At 59.0% G+C, this 18,772-nt stretch overlaps 1 protein-coding gene across 2 annotated transcripts in view; it reads left to right on the top strand.

Annotated features, from left to right (window-relative positions):
• ALDH4A1 (aldehyde dehydrogenase 4 family member A1) overlaps nt 1–18,772 on the top strand; it is a 29,249-nt gene that overhangs the window by 8,927 nt on the left and 1,550 nt on the right. The window contains exons 2-14 of one of the 2 annotated variants that reach the window (XM_079147107.1): nt 200–293; nt 810–902; nt 1,652–1,699; nt 2,429–2,584; nt 4,282–4,431; nt 4,498–4,572; nt 5,471–5,658; nt 8,003–8,076; nt 9,341–9,537; nt 9,666–9,713; nt 10,254–10,406; nt 11,101–11,222; nt 11,888–12,006. In XM_079147107.1, coding sequence (XP_079003233.1) covers nt 200–293; nt 810–902; nt 1,652–1,699; nt 2,429–2,584; nt 4,282–4,431; nt 4,498–4,572; nt 5,471–5,658; nt 8,003–8,076; nt 9,341–9,537; nt 9,666–9,713; nt 10,254–10,406; nt 11,101–11,222; nt 11,888–12,006 — 1,517 coding nt within the window. Of the gene's footprint in view, nt 1–123; nt 294–809; nt 903–1,651; nt 1,700–2,428; nt 2,585–4,281; nt 4,432–4,497; nt 4,573–5,470; nt 5,659–8,002; nt 8,077–9,340; nt 9,538–9,665; nt 9,714–10,253; nt 10,407–11,100; nt 11,223–11,887; nt 12,007–18,772 lie in introns of both variants that reach the window. The other variant, XM_079147106.1, reaches the window with a different exon arrangement.

Raw genomic sequence — 18,772 nt, 5'->3', positions numbered from 1 at the left:
TGCTGGGGAGCAGGCTCAGGAGGAAGTCCCACGCCCGAGGGCATACAGGGCCGGTCGGGGCTGGTGGGTCTCGGACGCCAAGGCCAGTTTTTCCCCGGGTCCTGCCCTAGCTTTGCACTTCAGGCCCTGGGCGCCGTGGGAGGGCCTGGCCGTGGCGGCTGCTGCTGACCTGCCTGCTTCTCGCTGCCCTTGTGCGCAGGCTGCGATGGAAGCACAGCCCGTCCCTGAAGGTGGCCAACGAGCCCGTCTTGGCGTTCACGCAGGGCAGCCCTGAGCGAGACGCCCTGCAGAAGGTACCAGGGTGGGGTGCCCGAGGGTGCAGGGCATGGAGTGGCAGCCCCCAGGATGCCGTGCCTGCGGCCTCACCCACCCATCCTGCCCCGAGCCCCAGGAGGCAGCCTGGGGTCTGGCGAGGGCTGGGGCTGGAGGTGGTTGAAGTTAGAGCAGCAGGTGACAACCAGGGGCCCTTTCCCGGCCTCCTAGGTCAGAGGTCATGCCCAGAAGTTTTACCCTCAAGACATTTTCTAGTCAGTGGTCAAAATTTAAAAATCATGAGATTTCATATAAATTTCAGGTATAGTTTTTTGTCTTTGCAATGGGCAGACCTGGCGACCCTGGCTTCGCCTTTCTGCAGGGTGACCCCCCTGGGGCAGAGTCCTGCTGTCCCCGAGGGAGCACGTGCTCTCAGGGTACCCCAAACGGCTGCCCTCACTGTGTCCCCGCCTGGGCAGCTCCACCACAGACTCCTCACCAGGGCTGTGGCGGGAGGAGAGACAGCCCATGCCCACGCGTGCCCTTATCTCACCCAGGCTCTGAGGGACCTGAAGGGCCAGACGGAAGCCATCCCCTGCGTGGTGGGAGACGAGGAGGTGTGGACGTCGGATGTGCAGTACCAGCTGTCGGTAGGTCCAGTGGGTGGGGAGGTCTCGGCTGCCCTGAGTCCTTCTCCTCTGACGGCTCGTGAGCACAGAGCCTATGGTCTCTGCTTTGGAGAGGCCCCTGTCCCCTCCCAGCTGTTGAGTGACATGGACCCATAAAACTTGCCAAAGCAGAGGGCACCGAGCCAGCCCACACCTGGGTCCTGTCATGGGCAAGGAGCGGGAGGGGGCACGTGGCATCTTCCGCTGCTGGATGTGGACGCTGAGGGGGAAAGCCGGCCCTGAGCCCTGCTGCTGGGGTCAGAAGTTGGCATTGCCTCAGGACATCCTCAGGCGCCTGGCCTGCAGGAGTGAGGGTCGGCCCTTAGCTGCACGGGGTAGCATGTTCTGGCTCTGTCCAGAAGGAATGGGGGATTGCTGGCTGGACTAGAGGGTATTCAGTGGGCCTTGGGGTCTTGCTCCGTGCTGAGTGGGAGCATGGCGTCCATTTCCTGGTGGAGAGACCTGGGAGGGAGGTGGGCTCCCAGGCTGGCGGAGCTGAGGTCCCAGAGCATGTCTGTCTGACCACAAGGTCCATGCTTCCCCTGAGACCATGGGCCTGTGGTCCTGGCCTTATCACCCTGTGGCAGGTGCTGAGGAGGGACAGTGTGGCTGGGCCACTGAGGGCCCAGGGCCAGGGAGAGAGCAAGTATGTCCAGGGCCTTCCTGGACAAGCCCTGCCCCTGGCCTGGAGCCTCCTCCTGGACAGCGACTCTTTTTCCCTCTTTTTTCAGCCCTTTGACCACAGACACAAGGTAGCCAAGTTCTGTTATGCGGACAAGGTGAGTCCTGGCCACCCTGGGCTGGGGTGGCTGCTCTGGCCCTGCCGCCTCCTGGGACTGGACTCAGTCACTGCTTGTCTCTCACCCTGGAGGCGGGTGGGGGGCGGCAGGTACTGAGTGAGGTCCTGGGTGGTGGCTGACAGGGCCAGGAATGCAGCGGTGAACCTGAGCCAGACGGGAGCTGCCCGGCCCGGGGCTGGGACGTCCCCAGACATGCCCTCTGCGGGGCAGACCTTGGTTTGGAGGGTAGATTCTGGAAGCCTGAGTCAGGGCAGTTGAGACAGATGGAAGGCCAGGCAGGGAACTGGCATCAGGGGAGCCAGTGGGGAGGGATGGGGTGGCTGTAGGAGGGGCCTGAGCGGGTGTCTTGTGGCGTGAGGGGGCTGGTCTGGGCGCCTGCCCAGCGAGGGCCTCTGGACGGGAGCTCCAAGGCCCACGGGTCCCAAGAACAAGCTGAGGCCTCGCTAGACCGGGAGAGGCGGCTCCGAGGGACTTAGACCTGGCCCCTGGCCAGCCCAGCAGGTCCTTCAGTCCTCAGGCTGACGGCAGGCAGGCTCTGAGCTTGGAGCAGCCCAGCCAGCCACAGGATAGGCCGTATGCAGCTGTGGGGACGAGAGGCCAGGGGAGCCAGCGTCCTCCCTTGGTGGACAGTAGCTTGCTCTTCGCTTTTCCCTCCCCTGGGGCCCGTGCTTCTGCAGGAGGGGGTCCCCAACCATTCCTTCTCTTCAGGCCCTGCTCAACAAAGCCATCGAGGCCGCCCTGGCCGCCAGGAAAGAATGGGACTTGAAGCCTGTGGCAGACCGGGCCCAGATCTTCCTCAGGGCAGCAGATATGCTGAGTGGGCCGCGCAGGGCCGAGATCCTTGCCAAGACCATGGTGGGGCAGGTGAGGGGCTGGGCCCTGGGGCTCGGGCTGGGAGCCAGTGGATAACGGCTGGTCGGCTTGTGGGTGCCCGGCCCTGTGGAGACCGGCAGATGTCCTCAGGGACAAGGCTAGTGGCCGGATGGGAGACTGTAGAGTATCAGACAGGGCGGATCATGCCAAGCCTGGGCATCCTGCCGGTCCTGGGCCCTCTCCTCCCCCACCACCCCAGGCGGCCTCCCTGTCTCCCAGGGCAGCCAGACCCTGGTGCCCCTCTACACCTCAGGTCACTCCTGGCTTACGAGCAACCACGCTGTCCCTATCGCAGGGCCGAGAAGCAAGTCCCCAGACCTTACGGCGTGCCTAGGCCCTTCTGCCCCACCTGGTAGCTCCCATCTGCTCCGCCTTTCCCCATAGGCCATCCTGCGGGGATGTAGTGGTGTAGCCCCTTGGGACTTGGCAGGACTTCCTGGAAGGACACACGGGCATGCTCTGCCCCTGCCTCATGTCCCCTGCCTGGCGTGAACTCTGGTCCCTCCTCCTGGGGCTTCCTCAGCTGTCCAGGGCAGCAGGGGTCATTCTTGTTTTTATATCTACTTGCACGTGGAGGGGTTAGTTCTGCTCCCTCCTCCCGGAGCTTGCTCTTCCCTTGTCGATGAAGGCTCATGGTGCGCTGGGTGTGCCGAGTCCCTGCCTGCGTGCCCTGTAGTGACCCTGTCTTGCTGTCTCAGTCTCCCGGGCTTGCATGGTGACTTTGAGGAGTCTCAGAAAGCTCCTGGTCAGTGGTTCTGAGGCTATGCCGAGGGAGCTGCTGGCAGTGCGGCGTGCTGGGAAAGGAGCCCAGGAGAAAGGTCAGCTCCGTCCCCAGGAACCCAGCCTTTGGGTGCAGCCCACTGTGTTCCTGAAGGCCCTTCATGGGAGCCAGAGCCCAGGCTGCCTGTCAGCGGTCCCGGGTGGAGCGCGCCCTCTGCTGCACAGAGGCGGGATGGCACTCCACGCGCTGCTGAGCGGGCGCTCTGGAGGGTTGGGGAGGACACATGGGTGGGCAGACACACGCCTGAGTGGTCACACTGGCTTCCCCTTCATTTGGCTTAAGACTCGGGAGCTTCTCAGAAGAACCCTGCACATCTTAGCCCAGCTTCCTTCGCTTCTTGTCCCTGACAGGCTGTGAAGGCCAGTGACCCTGGGTGGCAGGCAGGGTCCCATCTGGAAAAGCCCATTCTTGCTGCCCAGAAACCTTCCCCAGGGCTCCCCTTTGCCATCGGGAAGAGTGGCTGTTGAAGGGAGTCCCAGCCGTGGGTCTAACCAGCGAGGCGGTGCTCACCTGGGACAGAGCCGTCCCCGTCCTGCACATGAGCCCCTGCCTGGTCTCCAGCTAAGCCCTCCCTCCGCTCAGGCTGGTGTGGGCCTCTTTCTGGAAGGTTCTGGTCCTGGCTTGGTCTGCAGATCATGACCAAGATCTGTACACACCACTGGATCAGAGGCGTGTGCCTGGCCCCAGCAGGGGTCAGCCAGTGCCACTGGTCCCCATCCAGTCCAGAGGTGCTGGCCCCTGGGGAGGCGGTTCAGGTGCTTGAGAAGCAGGGCCTTTCCCTCCCTGTCCCCCGAGACACGCCTGGTCAGCCCACCGAGGGCTTCCTGCTAGGGCTTGGCTGTGTCCGCATGGGAAAAGGGCCAGCGGGAGGGACGTCCATTGCACTGAGCCCGCCCGCGCCTTGCAGGGCAAGACGGTGATCCAGGCGGAGATCGACGCCGCGGCCGAGCTCATCGACTTCTTCCGGTTCAACGCCAAGTTCGCGGTGGAGCTGGAGGGGGAGCAGCCCATCAGCGTGCCGCCCAGCACCAACAGCGTGGTGTACCGGGGGCTGGAGGTACCCACGCGGCGGCCGGTGGGGCTGGGGGGCTCGCGCCCGCGCTCACGGCCCCTTCTTCCCCAGGGCTTCGTGGCGGCCGTCTCGCCCTTCAACTTCACCGCCATCGGAGGCAACCTGGCGGGGGCACCGGCCTTGATGGTGAGGGCAGCAGGACAGCAGCACTGGTCGGCCCTCGTCCCAGCAGATGGGCCACCTGAGCCTCGGAGGCTCTGGCTGTGGGGAGCAGCATGGCAGGAGGCAGCAGCGGGGTCGGGGCTTTGGGGTGGCCAGCTGGCTTGAGTCCCAGCTCTGTCCCTCTTCCGGGGGACCCTGGGCTGCCCGGACTTTTCCGAGGCACCATTTCCTCAGCTGCAAAGTGGGAACAGCAGGAGCCTGCGTGACAGATTTATGAGGCTGGGGTGGGAGGTGGTCTGGCCTGGCGTGGGGACAGGTGGCCTCTGGCAGTGGCACGGGCTGGCGAGTGCTCGCCACGAGCTGCCGCTTGACTCTTGCCTAGATGACCTGTTCCCATCGCGCCTCCTGCCACGTGACGGAGCTGGAGGAGGGCAGATGTCCCCCGTGGGCTCCCGGTGTGACAGGGAGACAGGCCAGCCCCGGCAGCCCGGGCAGGAGGAGGCCAGTGCTGTCTCAGGGTGCCTGGCTGCTGACTCCTGCGTGCACAGGGGCGTCCTGCATCTGCACACACAGGGCACACACCAGGTGCCTACGTGCCCCGACCAGGACTCTGCAGCGGGAGCCTGGGGGCATTGCCCGGCCGCACCCGGGCAGAGCTCAGAAACACCGAGAGCAGACCTGCCCGGGCGCCAGAGGACCAGAGCTGGCTTCTAGGGAATGCGGGCCAGTGGGCCGGGTGGGCCTCCTTGGCGAGGGCTTCCGGGGCACAGTTGCAGACCTGGAGGAGGGGGTCGGGCGTGGGACTTCTGGCCAGCACAGGGGCCTGTGGTTCCAGGCGAGGGACGGCCGTGCTGTGGGTGGGTGGTGGGGGTCCAGGCTGGTGGCCCCTGGCCTTGTGAGTTATTGTCACGCCTCCCGGCAGGGCAATGTGGTCCTGTGGAAGCCCAGCGACACGGCCATGCTGGCCAGCTATGCTGTCTACCGCGTCCTCCGGGAGGCTGGCCTGCCCCCCAATGTCATCCAGTTCGTGCCAGCTGATGGGCCCATGTTTGGGGACACTGTGACCAGCTCAGAGCATCTCTGTGGCATCAACTTCACAGGCAGCGTGCCGTAAGTCCCTGGGGCTGGGTTAGGGTGTGGTGGCCTTGTCCCTTGTTGTCTGCCCAGGGGCTGGGGCTGTGAACCCAGAGGTCACAGGCTTCCTCACTGTGTGGCCCCAGGTGGGCCACTGCACCTTTCTGGGCCTCTGTTTCTCTACCTGTTCGGCAGGAGGGGTCCCTGCCTTGCCTAGGGTTTGCAAGGGTGGAACACGGGAAGAGCCATGGGGGTGGAAGCGCAGCCTACGGTGTCCGGCCATCTTGATTTCCATGTCCCCTGTCACTGGAAAGGGCCCTGGGGAGCTGGAATCGGAGGGGGTAAGGCAGGGGGCATCTGAGTGGAGGCGCTGGCCGGGCGGAGCTGCAGGCAGGAGCACCCTGGACGAGTCTGTTCCCGCGTGGCTGGCGGCTGTTCTGGGGCCACCTGCTGACCCACAGCTCCCAGAAGGTGGGCACCTCCTCCACCGTCCACTCACTCGCCGACCGGGCCGGCGTCTTCCCTGCCAGGTGGGGCTGTGTGCTCACGCCGAGGCCGAGAGTGCGTGAACAGAACCGGGTCCTGCTCAGGGTCCCGGCTCGCCACCCCACCTCTTGGGGCTCCAGCGACCCAGAGCCCCTCATGGGTCTGGAGGGGTGTCCAGACTATCCTGATGGTGACAAGAGCCACAGAGGTCCATGAGCTTCGGCGGTGGCTTGAGCAGGGTCCACTTCCGGGCCGAGGCTGCGAACACTGGCCCTCCATCGGCCCAGGCCGGCGGCTCCGCTTCCGCGACTCCCAGTGGGGATGGCCGACCTCCCAGTCAGGTGGCTTTGTGTCAGAGTCCAGACGTGGACTCTCTCGAACCTGGTCCCTCTGGCACCACTGGCTGGAGGTGGACAGTGCTCTGGGCCCTCCCAGTTCCCCCAGGCCCTGGGTCTCCAGTCCCTGGCCTGGCCTCCGCGGCTTGCCTGCCGGGCCTCCCTGGGCCCTGCCTTCACAACCTCTATCCAAGGTGGCGGCTCTGGTGCTCCGCAGGGAGGTGTCTGGCCTGAAGCATCGGCCTGGATAGGACGGGGGCTCTCAGGGAGGGACGATGGCCCCCAGCTGGGTAGAGGTGGCAGCGCGCAGGGCTGTGGGCAGATCAGGTGAGAACGTGCCGGCGACCGTGGCCGCTGCCTGCCCGCGGCGAGGCTGCAGCAGGGGTGGGGGAGTTCGCCCAGGTGGTCCCCGGGGCTCAGGCTCGGAGGAGGGCGGATCACGTGTTGGTCACTCTGACTTTGAGGAGCCCTCGGGTCATCTGGGCCAAGGTGTCTGGGGGCAACCGGATGTCCTTGTGGATAGCTTGGGGTCCTCCGGGATCCCTGGGACACCTGCCGTGGCCGCTCACCTCTGCCTGGCTCGGGCTCTGCCACCCACTTCCACGCCCCCGGTCGCTGGGTGTTGGGGCAGAGAGAATTGCTGAGAAGGGCCCTTTTCCGAAAGGCCCGCTCTGCCCCCGCAGGCCCCTTGGGTCCCTGCCTGTTAGCGGGCGGAGCGGGCCTGGCCCCCATTTGCCACGCTCTGCCGAGTAGCGGCTCAAAGGTGGGAAAGTCATAAATTAGTATTAGCTGCTGTGTCGCTGGTTCCTGGGTGATTAGCATTTTTATTGTTTTGTGGTGCTGAGGTTGGTCACAGTGCAGCCTGGGGAGGAGGCGAGGACCTCCGGGTGGCAGCTGGGGCCAGGAGCCTGCGCTTCCTCCCTTGGGACACCCCTCAGTTTGGCCTCTTGGGCCTGGGCACGGGCCAGGATGCCGCTTGCAGTCACAGCAGTGTGTGGTCCCCACAGGCACCCACGGTGTCTGGAGCTCTTGACTTGATGTTGGAATTAACCCCAAAACTGTTCTGCCACATGGGCTTGTTCTCCAGGTCCTAGGCAGGGTGCAGAGTTTTGAGGCTCAGAGGGGTTAAGTAATGAGCCCACGAGTGCACAGCTGTGCGTATGAGTCAGCCTGGAACCCAGGCCTCTGGTTCCAAAGCTTGGACCCTCTCTGCACCATCCTGCTGCCCAGCCCTCCTTTCCAGCACTCACTTGGCCCCTGCCACCCCGGGACCCCTGCCCACCTCCTGCTAGACCGCAGGTCCCCACCACCCCTGGGACCCTGCCCACCTCCTGCTAGGCCGCCGGTCCCCACCACCCCTGGGACTCTGCCCACCTTCTGCTAGGCTGCAGGTCCCAACCACCCCTGGGACCCTGCCCACCTCTTCCCCGGGTTTTCGGTCCCCTTCATCTGCCAGGACCTGCTCCCCACCCCCAGGACCCGCTCCCCACCCCCAGGACCCTCACCCCCGCAGATGCCTGAATTGCTGCCCTGATACCAGCCCTGTCCTCTGGTTCCAGCACCTTCAAACACCTGTGGAAACAGGTGGCCCAGAACCTGGACCGGTACCGAACCTTCCCACGCCTGGCTGGAGGTAAGGACCCCTCCTGCTCCTTCCCTGCAGGGCTCCAGGGACCCCCCGGGGAGGGAGAAGGAGCGGTCACCAGGGACGGGTGGGGAACTCTCCTCGGCCCCAGCGCTGTCCAGCGGCACTTTCTGGGATGATGGGTCCTTTCCTACCTTCTCCAGGACCGCAGCCATGAGCACAGGGCCAGTAGCTCCTGAGACGTGGCTCGTGTGACCGAATGGCTTGTTTTCTGTAGTCGTATATTAAATGTCTGTTGCTGTGTGTGGCGGGTGGCTGCCATGGTGGACGGCACAGGTCTGAGCAGGGGCAAGAATAGACGCAGAGGCCAGCTGGGTGGCGATCTGAAGAAACGCCCGAGGCCAGTGCGCTGGACTCGGGGGGAGGAGGGAGCAGCCAGCTGCAGGCCAGCTGCAGGCCTGGCTCTGGGTGACACACTGATGATGTCCCCTCAGAGAAATAGATATGGGGTCAAGGAGGTTTGGTACCTGCTGGGTCCACAAGGCAAATCGGAGTCCTCTCCTGCCGGACTCTCAGCTGTTAATTCTCTGAGGCACGGGTTGCCCTTCAAGGGCAAGGTCAGCTGTGAGTGTCTCCCCAGCTCCCTGGGCCTCAGAACCCCATTCCATGGGCCCCATGGTGGGAGGGGCGCCCTGGCCGCAGGGCACGCCGACAGAGCTGGGGCTGGCGGTGCAGCCTGTGTGCCCCAGGGGTGAGGTGGGCATGACCAGCCCCTCCAGGGCAGCTATTACCGTTTCCAACCCCCAGCCCCCTGTTCCCCCAGCCATCCCAGTCCAGCCTCTGAGACTGGCCTTGAGCTGCCCGGTGGAGGACAGCTCCTCTGCTTTCTCCTTCCTGCCTCCTCTCCGATGGAGACCTCTGTTCGCCCTGTCCCAGCCTGCAGCGGGGCCTCCCCTCTCCCTAACTGGCCGCTGGGCAGGGGCAGGCACGCTGCAGGAAAGCCGTGCCCGCGTCTGGGGTGGCCTGACTCGGGGTCTTTGATCTTGGTCTCTTCTCTGCCTCTGTGTGGGTAGTCCTGGTTCCTGGCTGTGTGAGGGCGAGTCAGAGCTGTTGACCTTGATGCCCTTCACCCTCCGGGCCTCCGTTTCCTCATCGGCAGGCAGGAGACCGGCCTGTCTTGTGATTCCTGGGGTGTCGTCGGTCAGCCCTGCCTCCTCCCGTGCTGGTCTCAGGCCTGTGGACAGGCGTGGGCGGTGGGCGGTGGCCAGGCTGCAGGGGAGCCCCCCATCATTTCCCCACCCGACTCCTGCAGAGTGTGGTGGGAAGAACTTCCACTTCGTGCACCGCTCGGCCGACGTGGACAGCGTGGTGAGCGGGACCCTGCGCTCGGCCTTCGAGTATGGGGGCCAGAAGTGCTCGGCCTGCTCGCGCCTCTACGTGCCCAGCTCCCTGTGGCCGCAGATCAAAGAGCGGCTGCTGGAGGAGCACAGCAGGATCAAAGTGGGCAACGTGAGTGGCGCCCCAGTGGGTGCTGATGGGATTGGCGGCGCGGCCGAGGGGGGCCGCGGGGAGCGGGCTCGCTGGCTCCCAGGCCTGCAGGGCCTCATCTCTCCTGGGCCTCCCTCCTTTGCCTCCAGCCTGCAGAGGACTTTGGAACCTTCTTCTCTGCAGTGATTGATGCCAAGGTACGGGCAGGAAGCAGGCTGTGCCTGGGGGCTGCGTCCTGGACTGGGAGGGGAGGGGATGGGGTGACCCAGCTTCTGCTCTGAGCAGCGCGGCTTGGTAGCCACACAGCCACCTCCCGGACCGCAGAAAGGGCATAGTCATCTGTACGCAGAGACAGCTGTCTCCACGCGCCCTGGAGCCGGGCTCCGCAAGCCCCTCAAAATCGAGCATCTGCGCATGCACACTTCTGTGCACACATGTATCAGGCCCTGCCGTGTGCGTGGGCACACCCAGGTGCAAGTGTGCACACGAAGTCCTTGCAGATGGTCTCTGCAGCCACGTGTGGGTCCACAGGACGTCCCGAGCACAGATCCTGCCCGCCTGTGCTTCAGAGTGGGGCGAGGGCCTGCAGGCGCCGCCTCCTGCACACGGCACCCCTGCGCAGCGCCTGCCCTCGGAGCCTCCACGAGGGCACCCACAACTCGTTTCCTTTGGGAGCAAGTCGGGGGCTGCTGCTGGGATGACCCCCGGCCTGCCTGACCCGCCCCTCCTCCACCCAGTCCTTCGGCCGCATCAAGAAGTGGCTGGAGCACGCGCGCTCCTCACCCAGCCTGACCGTCCTGGCCGGCGGCAAGTGCGACGACTCCGTGGGCTACTTCGTGGAGCCCTGTATCGTGGAGAGCAAGGACCCCCAGGAGCCTATCATGAAGGAGGTGACCAGCGGGGGCAGCCTGGGCCTAGGGGGCGTCTCCCACGCGCAGCCTGCACAGGGCACGCGCAGCCTTTCCTCTTTGAGATGTTGTCCCATTTCACAGAGGAGGACAGCGAGGCACTCAAAGGGAATGTCTGGTGGCTGGAGGGGACAGAGCCAGGTTTCAAGTTCAGGCCTCCTGACTTCAGACGCCGGGGCTCTGTCCTTGCCGCTGCTGACCCTTGCCCGTGTCCTCACTCCCCCACTGCCCACACCAACCACAGCCACCCAGCCACCACCATGCGTCTGAACTCTTGCTGGGCTGACCACGACTGGGCAGTGACCGAGACATGGTGGGGGCTGCCGTTCCCATTTGATGGATGGGACAGAGGGTCCCGGAGGTTAAGACATTTGCCCAGGATAGCAGCGCAGGGCTGGTGGCTGCAGGGGGGCTCTTCCCCTGCCTCTTGGGGGCAGAGGGGACTGTGAGAGGCATGTCCAGCACTGCCCTTCCCAGAGGCTCCCCGTTTCTGAGGGCCTGGACTGTGCTCCCAGGTGGGGGTGTGGCAGACATGGCAGGAGGCTGTCCTTGCTGCCATCCCGGAGGAAGCAGAACCTGGCCTTCTTGTGGAGGCCGAGGCGTGGCCTCAGACCGGGGACCGGGGAGTGGGAGGTAGGGCTAGGAGCCAGAGGTCTGACCTGGCCCCTCTCTCCAGGAGATCTTCGGGCCCGTGCTGACAGTGTACGTCTATCCCGAGGACAAGTACCGGGAGACCCTGCAGCTGGTGGACAGCACCACCAGCTATGGCCTCACGGGGGCAGTGTTTGCCCAGGATAAGTGAGTGGCCCGCCCTGTCCCCACCGGGCTGGTGCCTGGTACCATGCTGCCTGCTTTCTCGGCCTCCCTGCCCTCAGCCCCAACAGGCAGGCAGGTGCCGGGCACAGCGCCAGGCTCTTTGTCACAAATCCAGATCCCGCCCCCCAGGACTGCCGAGTCTGAATCTGCCTGGCCAGGGGAGCTTTTGGCAGGCAGGGGTCTGAGCCACGTGATTGCCCCGTGGTGCCCAGCAGAGAGGAGCTGGGCTGGCTCACTGCGGTCCCTGATTTGCCCTGAGGCTCCATGTGTCCCTGCCCGGTGGAGTTGATGCCAGGCCACCCTCTGTCTGCCTCTGAGAGTGGAGAGGAAGGCTGAGGTCCGAGAGGCCCTGGCTCCCGAGCGACAGGGAAATGGGACCGGACAGGCCCCTTCCTCAGGTCTGCTGACCCTCTGTCCCTCTTTCAGGCCTCACAGTGGCCCTGCAGGGAGGGTGCTGACCCCCTTCCCAGAGGCTCAGGGACTCAGACACTTGCCCAAGGGCCCCCCGCTGGCAGCCGGCGGTGTCCCTTGTCCAGGTGTGTCCTGGCACTTACCTGGAAGCCAGGGTGGGCTGGGCAGGGATGTTGGGGTTGGCCTAGGGCCAGCAGGGCACGTGGCGGGCCCTCCTCCACTGCCCTGTCTCTCAGGGACGTCATCCAGGAGGCCACAAAGATGCTGAGGAACGCGGCCGGCAACTTCTACATCAACGACAAGTCCACGGGCTCCGTGGTGGGCCAGCAGCCCTTCGGCGGGGCCCGAGCCTCTGGTGAGTGGGGAGCTGAGCGCCCGTCTGAGGTGCCGGAGGCAGGGGGGCACCGGTGCCGAGCGCCTCCCTGGGACCGGGAGCAAGGCCCTCCTGTTCTTCCCGCTCAGAGGCCGAGGATTCGGCTGCAGCCCCTTCGTCTCCGACCCACAGGCTCCAGATCCATAAGGTCCAGTGTCCTCTACTTAGCAGTGGGGAACTGAGGGCCAAGGTCGCTGCCCCCCCGCAGGGCCAGGGCTGGACCCAGGTGGGGCTCTCAGCAGGCACACCTGGCCGTCCTGCCGTCTACCTAAGCTGAGGCCCAGGGTCAGCACGGACCCTGCAGGTTGCAGGCCAGGCTGGACGCTCCCACTTCAGAGAGCAGTCCCTGGCGGCAGGTCCCCGGTCACCCGTGCATCTGTCCCACTGTCTGCAGGACAGATTCCCAGGGCCACCTCCTCAGGTTCTATATGACTTGCTAGAACCGTTCACAGGACCCAGGGAAAGTCCACTTATTGTTACTGATTTACTTCAGAGGACATATATTTTTAATATTTTGAACTATTTTTCTTTTATATTTATTTATTTTTTTAAACATTTTTTGGATGTTGATTGACCTTTATTTTATTCATTTATTTATATGCGGTGCTGAGACTGAACCCAGTTCCTCACCCGTGCTAGGCAAGCGCTCTGCCACTGAGCCCCAGCGAGCCCTCCATTTGTGTTCTAACTGACACTTGAAGACATGAGCCTTGGAACTCTATCGGGGTGCCGAGTGGTGTCCCAGTACACGACGCATCGTACAGCGTTCACGCGGGGTTAAGCGTGTCTCCCTCCTCAAGCGTTTTTATTTATTGTGACACATGCAGAGTCCCAGCTGTGTGAAGCAGACGGCCTGTGATTGCTGTCTGCCGTCAGCCCAGAGCCTCGGCCTGTGTGGCTGTCACCCGCACGTTGGTCGGCCCCCAACCCTCCCTCTCCCAGCCCGGGACCCAGCCTTCTGCTCTCATGATTGAGGTCACTGCTACACGTCTTTCTGTGCCTGGCAGATTTCACTTAACCCAGAGATTTCCAGTGACGTCCCTGTTGTTGCAAAACACAGGTCCTCAGTCGGTATTTCTCTATGACTTTATTTATTTATATTTGGTACCAGCGATTGAACCCAGGGGCACTTAGCCACTGAGCCACATCTCCAGCCCTATTTTTTATTTTGAGGGAGGATCTCACTGAGTTGCTCAGGGTCTTGCTAAGTTACCGAGGCTGGCTTTGAACTTGCCACCCTCCTGCCTCAGCCTCCCAAGCCGCTGGGATCACAGGTGCCCAGCTGTAGCTTCCCTCTTTACGGCTGTGTAGTACCCCATGGTCCATGGTTGGTGGACGCCTGGATTCCTCTGCCCCGCACACGTCGGTTGCCAGGGTCTCTTCAGTAGGCCGATTTTGTCTCCTGAGAAGAAATGAGGCCCGCCTGCTGGTCAGTGGTCCTTCTGGTTTAGGTTTTTGGAGAACCTCGCACTGTTTACTCAAGAGCTGAACTGACTCGCATCCTGCCAGCGGTGTCGGGGGTCCCTCTCCACCTCGTGGCCGGCGCTCCTTAGCATTGTGCTTTTGAGAAGGGCCCTTCTTCCTGGGGAGGCTGCACCTTGTCACGCTCTGGGTTTGCGTTTCCTTGTGATTCCTGTTGCCCGGTGTTTTTCAGAACCCGCTGGCCCTTTGTCCGCCTCCTTTTGAGCGATGTCCATTTGGTCAGTTGCCCACTTTAAATCAGGTTGTTTGGCGGTTGAGTCTCAGTGCCTGGTGCTCCGCCCGCTGACCCTGGCCCACGCGTGCCCGCGGTTCCCCCAGCTTGCTCCTCCCATCGTGCTGGCTCCTGGTGCCATGCGGAAGCTTGTGTGATCCCACTTGTCTATTTTTGCTTTTCTTTGCTGTGCTTCCAGGATCTTGTTTAAAAAAGAAAAATCCAGGTCCATGCCACTGTCCTGCGGCTCCTCCCTTCCCCCAGCATTTCCTGGCTGGGGGCCCTTCAGTGGAGCCTTCAGGCACTTGGAGTGCATGGGGTCTAGTTTGATTCTCCCAACGTGGCTACCCAGTTCTCCCAGCACCGTGTGTTGAAAACACTGTCCTTTTCCCAGTGCGAGTCCTTAGCGCCTTTGTCAAAGCTCCGTTGACCGTGGATGCGGGTGGATGTCGGGCTCTCTGTCCTGACCCGTCGGTCTGTGTGTCTCTTTTTATGCCAGTACCAGGCTGTTTGGGTTCCTGCAGCTTTATAGAATATTTTGAAGTCAGGAAGTGTGACGCCTCCTGTGTTGTTATTATTTTGCTTAAGATCACATTGACTCTTCAGAGCTTTTTGTGATTCCATGCAAAGTTTAGGATGATTCTTTTTTTTTAAAAAAGTGCTGTGAGCTGGGTGCGGTGGCGCACACCTGTTATCCCAGTGGTTCAGGAGGCTGAGGCAGGAGGATCAGGAGTTCAAAGCCAGCCTCAGCTACTTAGCGAGGCCCTAAGCAACTCACTGAGACCCTGTCTCTAAATAAAATACAAAAAGAACTGGGGATGTGGCTCAGCGGTCAAGTGCGCCTGGGTTCAATCCCTGTACCAAAAAAAAAGGCGTCATGAAGAACTTCTTGCATGGCAGCTGCAGATTGCGTCCGGGAGCACAGACCGTTGAGCAGTACTGATCCTCCCATCCATGAACATGGGATGTGCTTCCCTTCTTTTGGTGCCCTCTTCAATTTTCTTCTGCTAACATTTTATAGTTCTCATTTTGGAGACCTCTCGTGTCTTTGGTTAATTCATTCCTAGGTGTTTGAATTGCTTGTAGCTCTTAGTGCTTCCTTGGCTTCTATCTCAGATGGTTCGCTCTTGGTGCTTGGCAATGCTACTACGCTTTTATTGTCGATTTCATATCCTGCACTTTTATCATCCATTAGTTCTAATAGTGCTTAGGTGGGGTCTTTGGGCTTTTCTCCGTGTGTCCCATCTGCAGACGGGGGCAGTTTGACTTCTCTTTGCTGCTTCAGGTGCCCCTTATTTCCCCCTCTTGCCTGAGCGCTCTGGCTAGATCTAGAGCAATGCTGAGTAAAGGTGGTGGATGTGGGCAGACCCGAGAGAACGCCTTCCACGCCCCCACGTAGTTGAAGGTGGTCGACTTATTATGTACCATCTTTATTATGTGGAGCATGGAGAGACGTCGAACTTCATCAGGTGTTTTTTCTGCATCTTCTGAGATGATTGTGTGGGTTCTGTCCGTCTTTCTGCTGATGGGACGTGGCCCGTTTGTAAATGTGCGTGTGTTGAACCGTTCTTGCGTCCCTGGGGTGAATCTCACTTGATCGTGGCGAATGATCTTTTAACTGTACTGTTGGGTTCCGTGCGCTGGGATTTCACTGAGGATTTTGCGTCTGTTTCATCAGAATGTTGACTTGTGGTTTTCCTCTCATGTCCTGTGCTGGTTTGATCTCAAGAGTGATGTCAGTCTCAGAATGTGTTTGGAGAATTCCCTTCTCTTCAATTTCTGGGAGTAATTTTAAAAGAATTGGTGTTAGTTCTTACTTGAATGTTGGGTACAATGTGCAGTGAGTGTCTGGTCCTGGGTTTTCTCTGGTGGGAGACTTTTATCTCCGATTCAGTCGTACTGCTTGTTATTGGTCTGTTCAGACTTCCTGTCTCTTCATGATGCCATCCTGGTCGGGGCTGGAGGTGTGGCTTGGTGGCAGAGCACCTGCCTGGCTCCTGTGAGGCTCTGACTCCATCTGCAGGACCTCACAGAACAAAACACGCACTCCTGCAAAGCCATGTTTACGTCCAGGATTTGTTTCTCCTGGGTTATCAATTTTTTTTGACGTAAAGTTGTCCATACACTCTTTAGTGATGCGGCATCATTACAAAGCATCTGTGGGGTCGGTTATAATGTCTCCCTTTTCCTGTCTGAGCTTGTCTGAATCTCTCTTTTCCTGGTCTAGCCAAGGGTTTGTCTATTTCCCTCCTTCCCCCCTCCCTCCCACCCTTCTCCTTCCTCCCTTCCTCCCTTTCTTTCTTAAAACCATCTTTGTTTTGTTGATCTTATGTAGTTTTTTTTTTTTTTTTTTTTTTTTTTTTTCAAATCTCTATTTCATTATTTCTCCTCTAATCTTTACTATTTCTTTCCTGCTATTGATTCCGGATTTGGTTCCTGTTTTCCAAGTTCCTGGATATGCAGTGGTAGATTGTTGATTTGGCTCTTTCTACTTTTCTAAATGTCAGTGTTGATTGCTATGAACTTTCCTCTTAGTACAGCTTTGGCCGCATCCCATAGTTTTGGTGTTTGGTCTCCATTTTCATTTGTTCCGAGAGATTTTTAAATTTTCTTCTTGATTTCTTCCTCAATCCATTGGTTGTTAAGAGTAAGGTATTTGATTTCTATTATTTGTAGAGTTTTTCTGTTTTGATTTCCAGTTTTATTGCATTATAGTTGGAACAGAGATACCTGATATGATTTCAATTTTTAATGATTTCTTATGGGTTGGGGTGTGGATCAATGTTAACGTTTATGCTTGGCATGTGTGAGACCTGATATTGATCCATAGCACCACAAAAATAAATTTTTTTGTGGGGGATGATGAAACTTATTTTGTGGCTTATCGTGTGATCTGTTCTAGAGAATGCTCCATGTACTGATGAGAGGGATGTGTACTCTGCAGCTGTTGGATGGAATGTTCTGTGGTTGCCGTTTGGGTCCGTTTGGTCTAGGATGCCATTTGATTCTGTCTCTTTGTCTATTTTCTGTCTGGTTGATCTATCTGTTGCTGAAAGTGAGGTGTCAGTGTGCTCTGCTGTTACTGTATTGGAATGTGTCTCTTTCATTAGGTCTGTTAATATTTGCTTTCTGTGTTTGGGTGCTGTAATATTGGTTGCATATTTATTTAGAATTTCTTCTTGCTGACGGTTATCATCACGTAATGGCCTTTAAAGCCTATTTTATCCAAGTTTGGCTATTCCTGCTTCTTTTGGATTCTGTTTGCAGGGGATACCTCACTCCACCCTTCTCCTCCGGTCTGTGTGTGTTCTTAGGGGCAAAGTGAGTTTCTTATGAGCAACACGTGGGTATTTTTCATTTTTTAAAAATCCATTCAGTCACTCGTTGCCTTTGAATTGGAGAATTAATCCTCCTGCATTCACGGTGAGGATCACGAGGTGAGGTCGCACCGCTGCCGTTTGTCAGCTTGCTCTCTGGTGTTATTGTCGTCCCTTCCTTCTCGTTCTTGCACGGTCTTCCTTTGTGGTGAAGCGAGTCACTCCAGGAGAGTGTTTTGATCTTGCTGTTTATTTTTGGTTTGTCTATCATACATTTTTGCTTTGAAATACTGTGAGGCTGACAAAAACGTCTTTTGATACAACAGCTGTTCGGAGAGGATAGTAACTTAACATAATCATCAGGATACGAATTAAAACCCTGGGCTGGGGATGTAGCACGGGGGTGGAGCGGTTGCCTAGCATGGGCGACGCCCCGGGTTTCATCCCCAGCACCGCAGAAAACACAAAAGCAACAGTAACAACCAACCAACCTGCCAGCCTACCGACCCGCCAGTCAACCAACCCGCCAGCCTACCAACTAGCCAATCAACCGACCCACCAGCCACCACCACTAAAAAATTCTGCACCTGCCCTTCGTTCCTCCCCATATTTGAATTTTTGTTGTTCTATTGTACATATTTTTGGATTTTCTGTCTCTCAACATATTAATGTAATCATTATTTCGAATTGGTCAGTTTTTGGTCTTGTTATTAGAGATAATGGTTTCTGCATCACGTCTACAGCATTGGAGCTTTCCAAATATATTTGCATGCTCTTACCAGTTTTACACCTTCTGATGTTTTCTTAGTAACATTTTTTTTTTTTTTTTTTTTTTTTTGGTACTGGGGTTCAAACCCAAGGCGCTTAGCTTAACCCCACTGAGCCACATCCCCAGCCATCTTTATTTTTTATAAAAAATATAGGACAGGGCCTTGCTGTTGCTGAGACTGGCCTTGAACTTTCTGTCCTCTGGCCTCAGCCTCCATTTTTCTGGGACTGCAGGTACGCGCCACCACACCTGGCTTAACATCTCTCTTTCAGTTTGAAGAGCTCCCGTTGGCGTTTTGTGTCGGACAGGTCTGAGGAGAGACCCTCTCGGCTTCTGTTTGGGAGTGAATGTCTTCATCCCTCCTTTGCTTCCGGCTGTGCTGGGTGCAGAGTTCTCATGCAGCACTTCTCTCTCCGGTGCCATGAGAAGCCCATGCCGCTCTCCAGGCCTGACAGGTTCTGCTGAGAGGGGGTCCAGGGAACGGGGACCCCTTATGAATCGTTTCTCTTCTCTTGCTGCCTCAAGAAGCTTCTCTTTAACTCACACCTTTGAGAACTGAGTTATCAGCTCTTGATTGAGGTCAGCCTGATGACCTCTGACCTTCCATGCCTGGAGTTCTCCAGGTTTGGGACGAGTTCTGTTATTGTGTCTCTGAAGAAGCTTCTGGCGTTCTTAGGTCCTCCCTGGACTCCAGTACGGAGGTTACAAAGAATGTTGTCAAGGGTTTTTGCAGTGCTTGGAATTGAGCCCAGCACCCCACACGTGCTTGTAAGCACTCTGCTGCTCAGCTGCGTCCCCAGACCTGACCAAGTCTATTTTATTTTATTTACTTACTTATTTTTGGTACTAGGGATTGATCCCGGAGGTGCTGTACCACTGAACCAGATCCCTGTCCTTTTCATTTTTTCTTGTAAGGCAGAGTCTCACTCAGTTTCTTAGAGTCTTGCTGAATTGTTGAGGCTGACCTCA

This window comes from Sciurus vulgaris (genome assembly GCF_902686455.1).
Source record: "Sciurus vulgaris genome assembly, chromosome: 1".
In the NCBI taxonomy this organism is placed as follows: Eukaryota; Metazoa; Chordata; class Mammalia; order Rodentia; family Sciuridae; genus Sciurus; species Sciurus vulgaris.
Note: the sequence above shows the minus strand (reverse complement) of the source record. Positions and strands in the feature narration are given on the sequence as shown.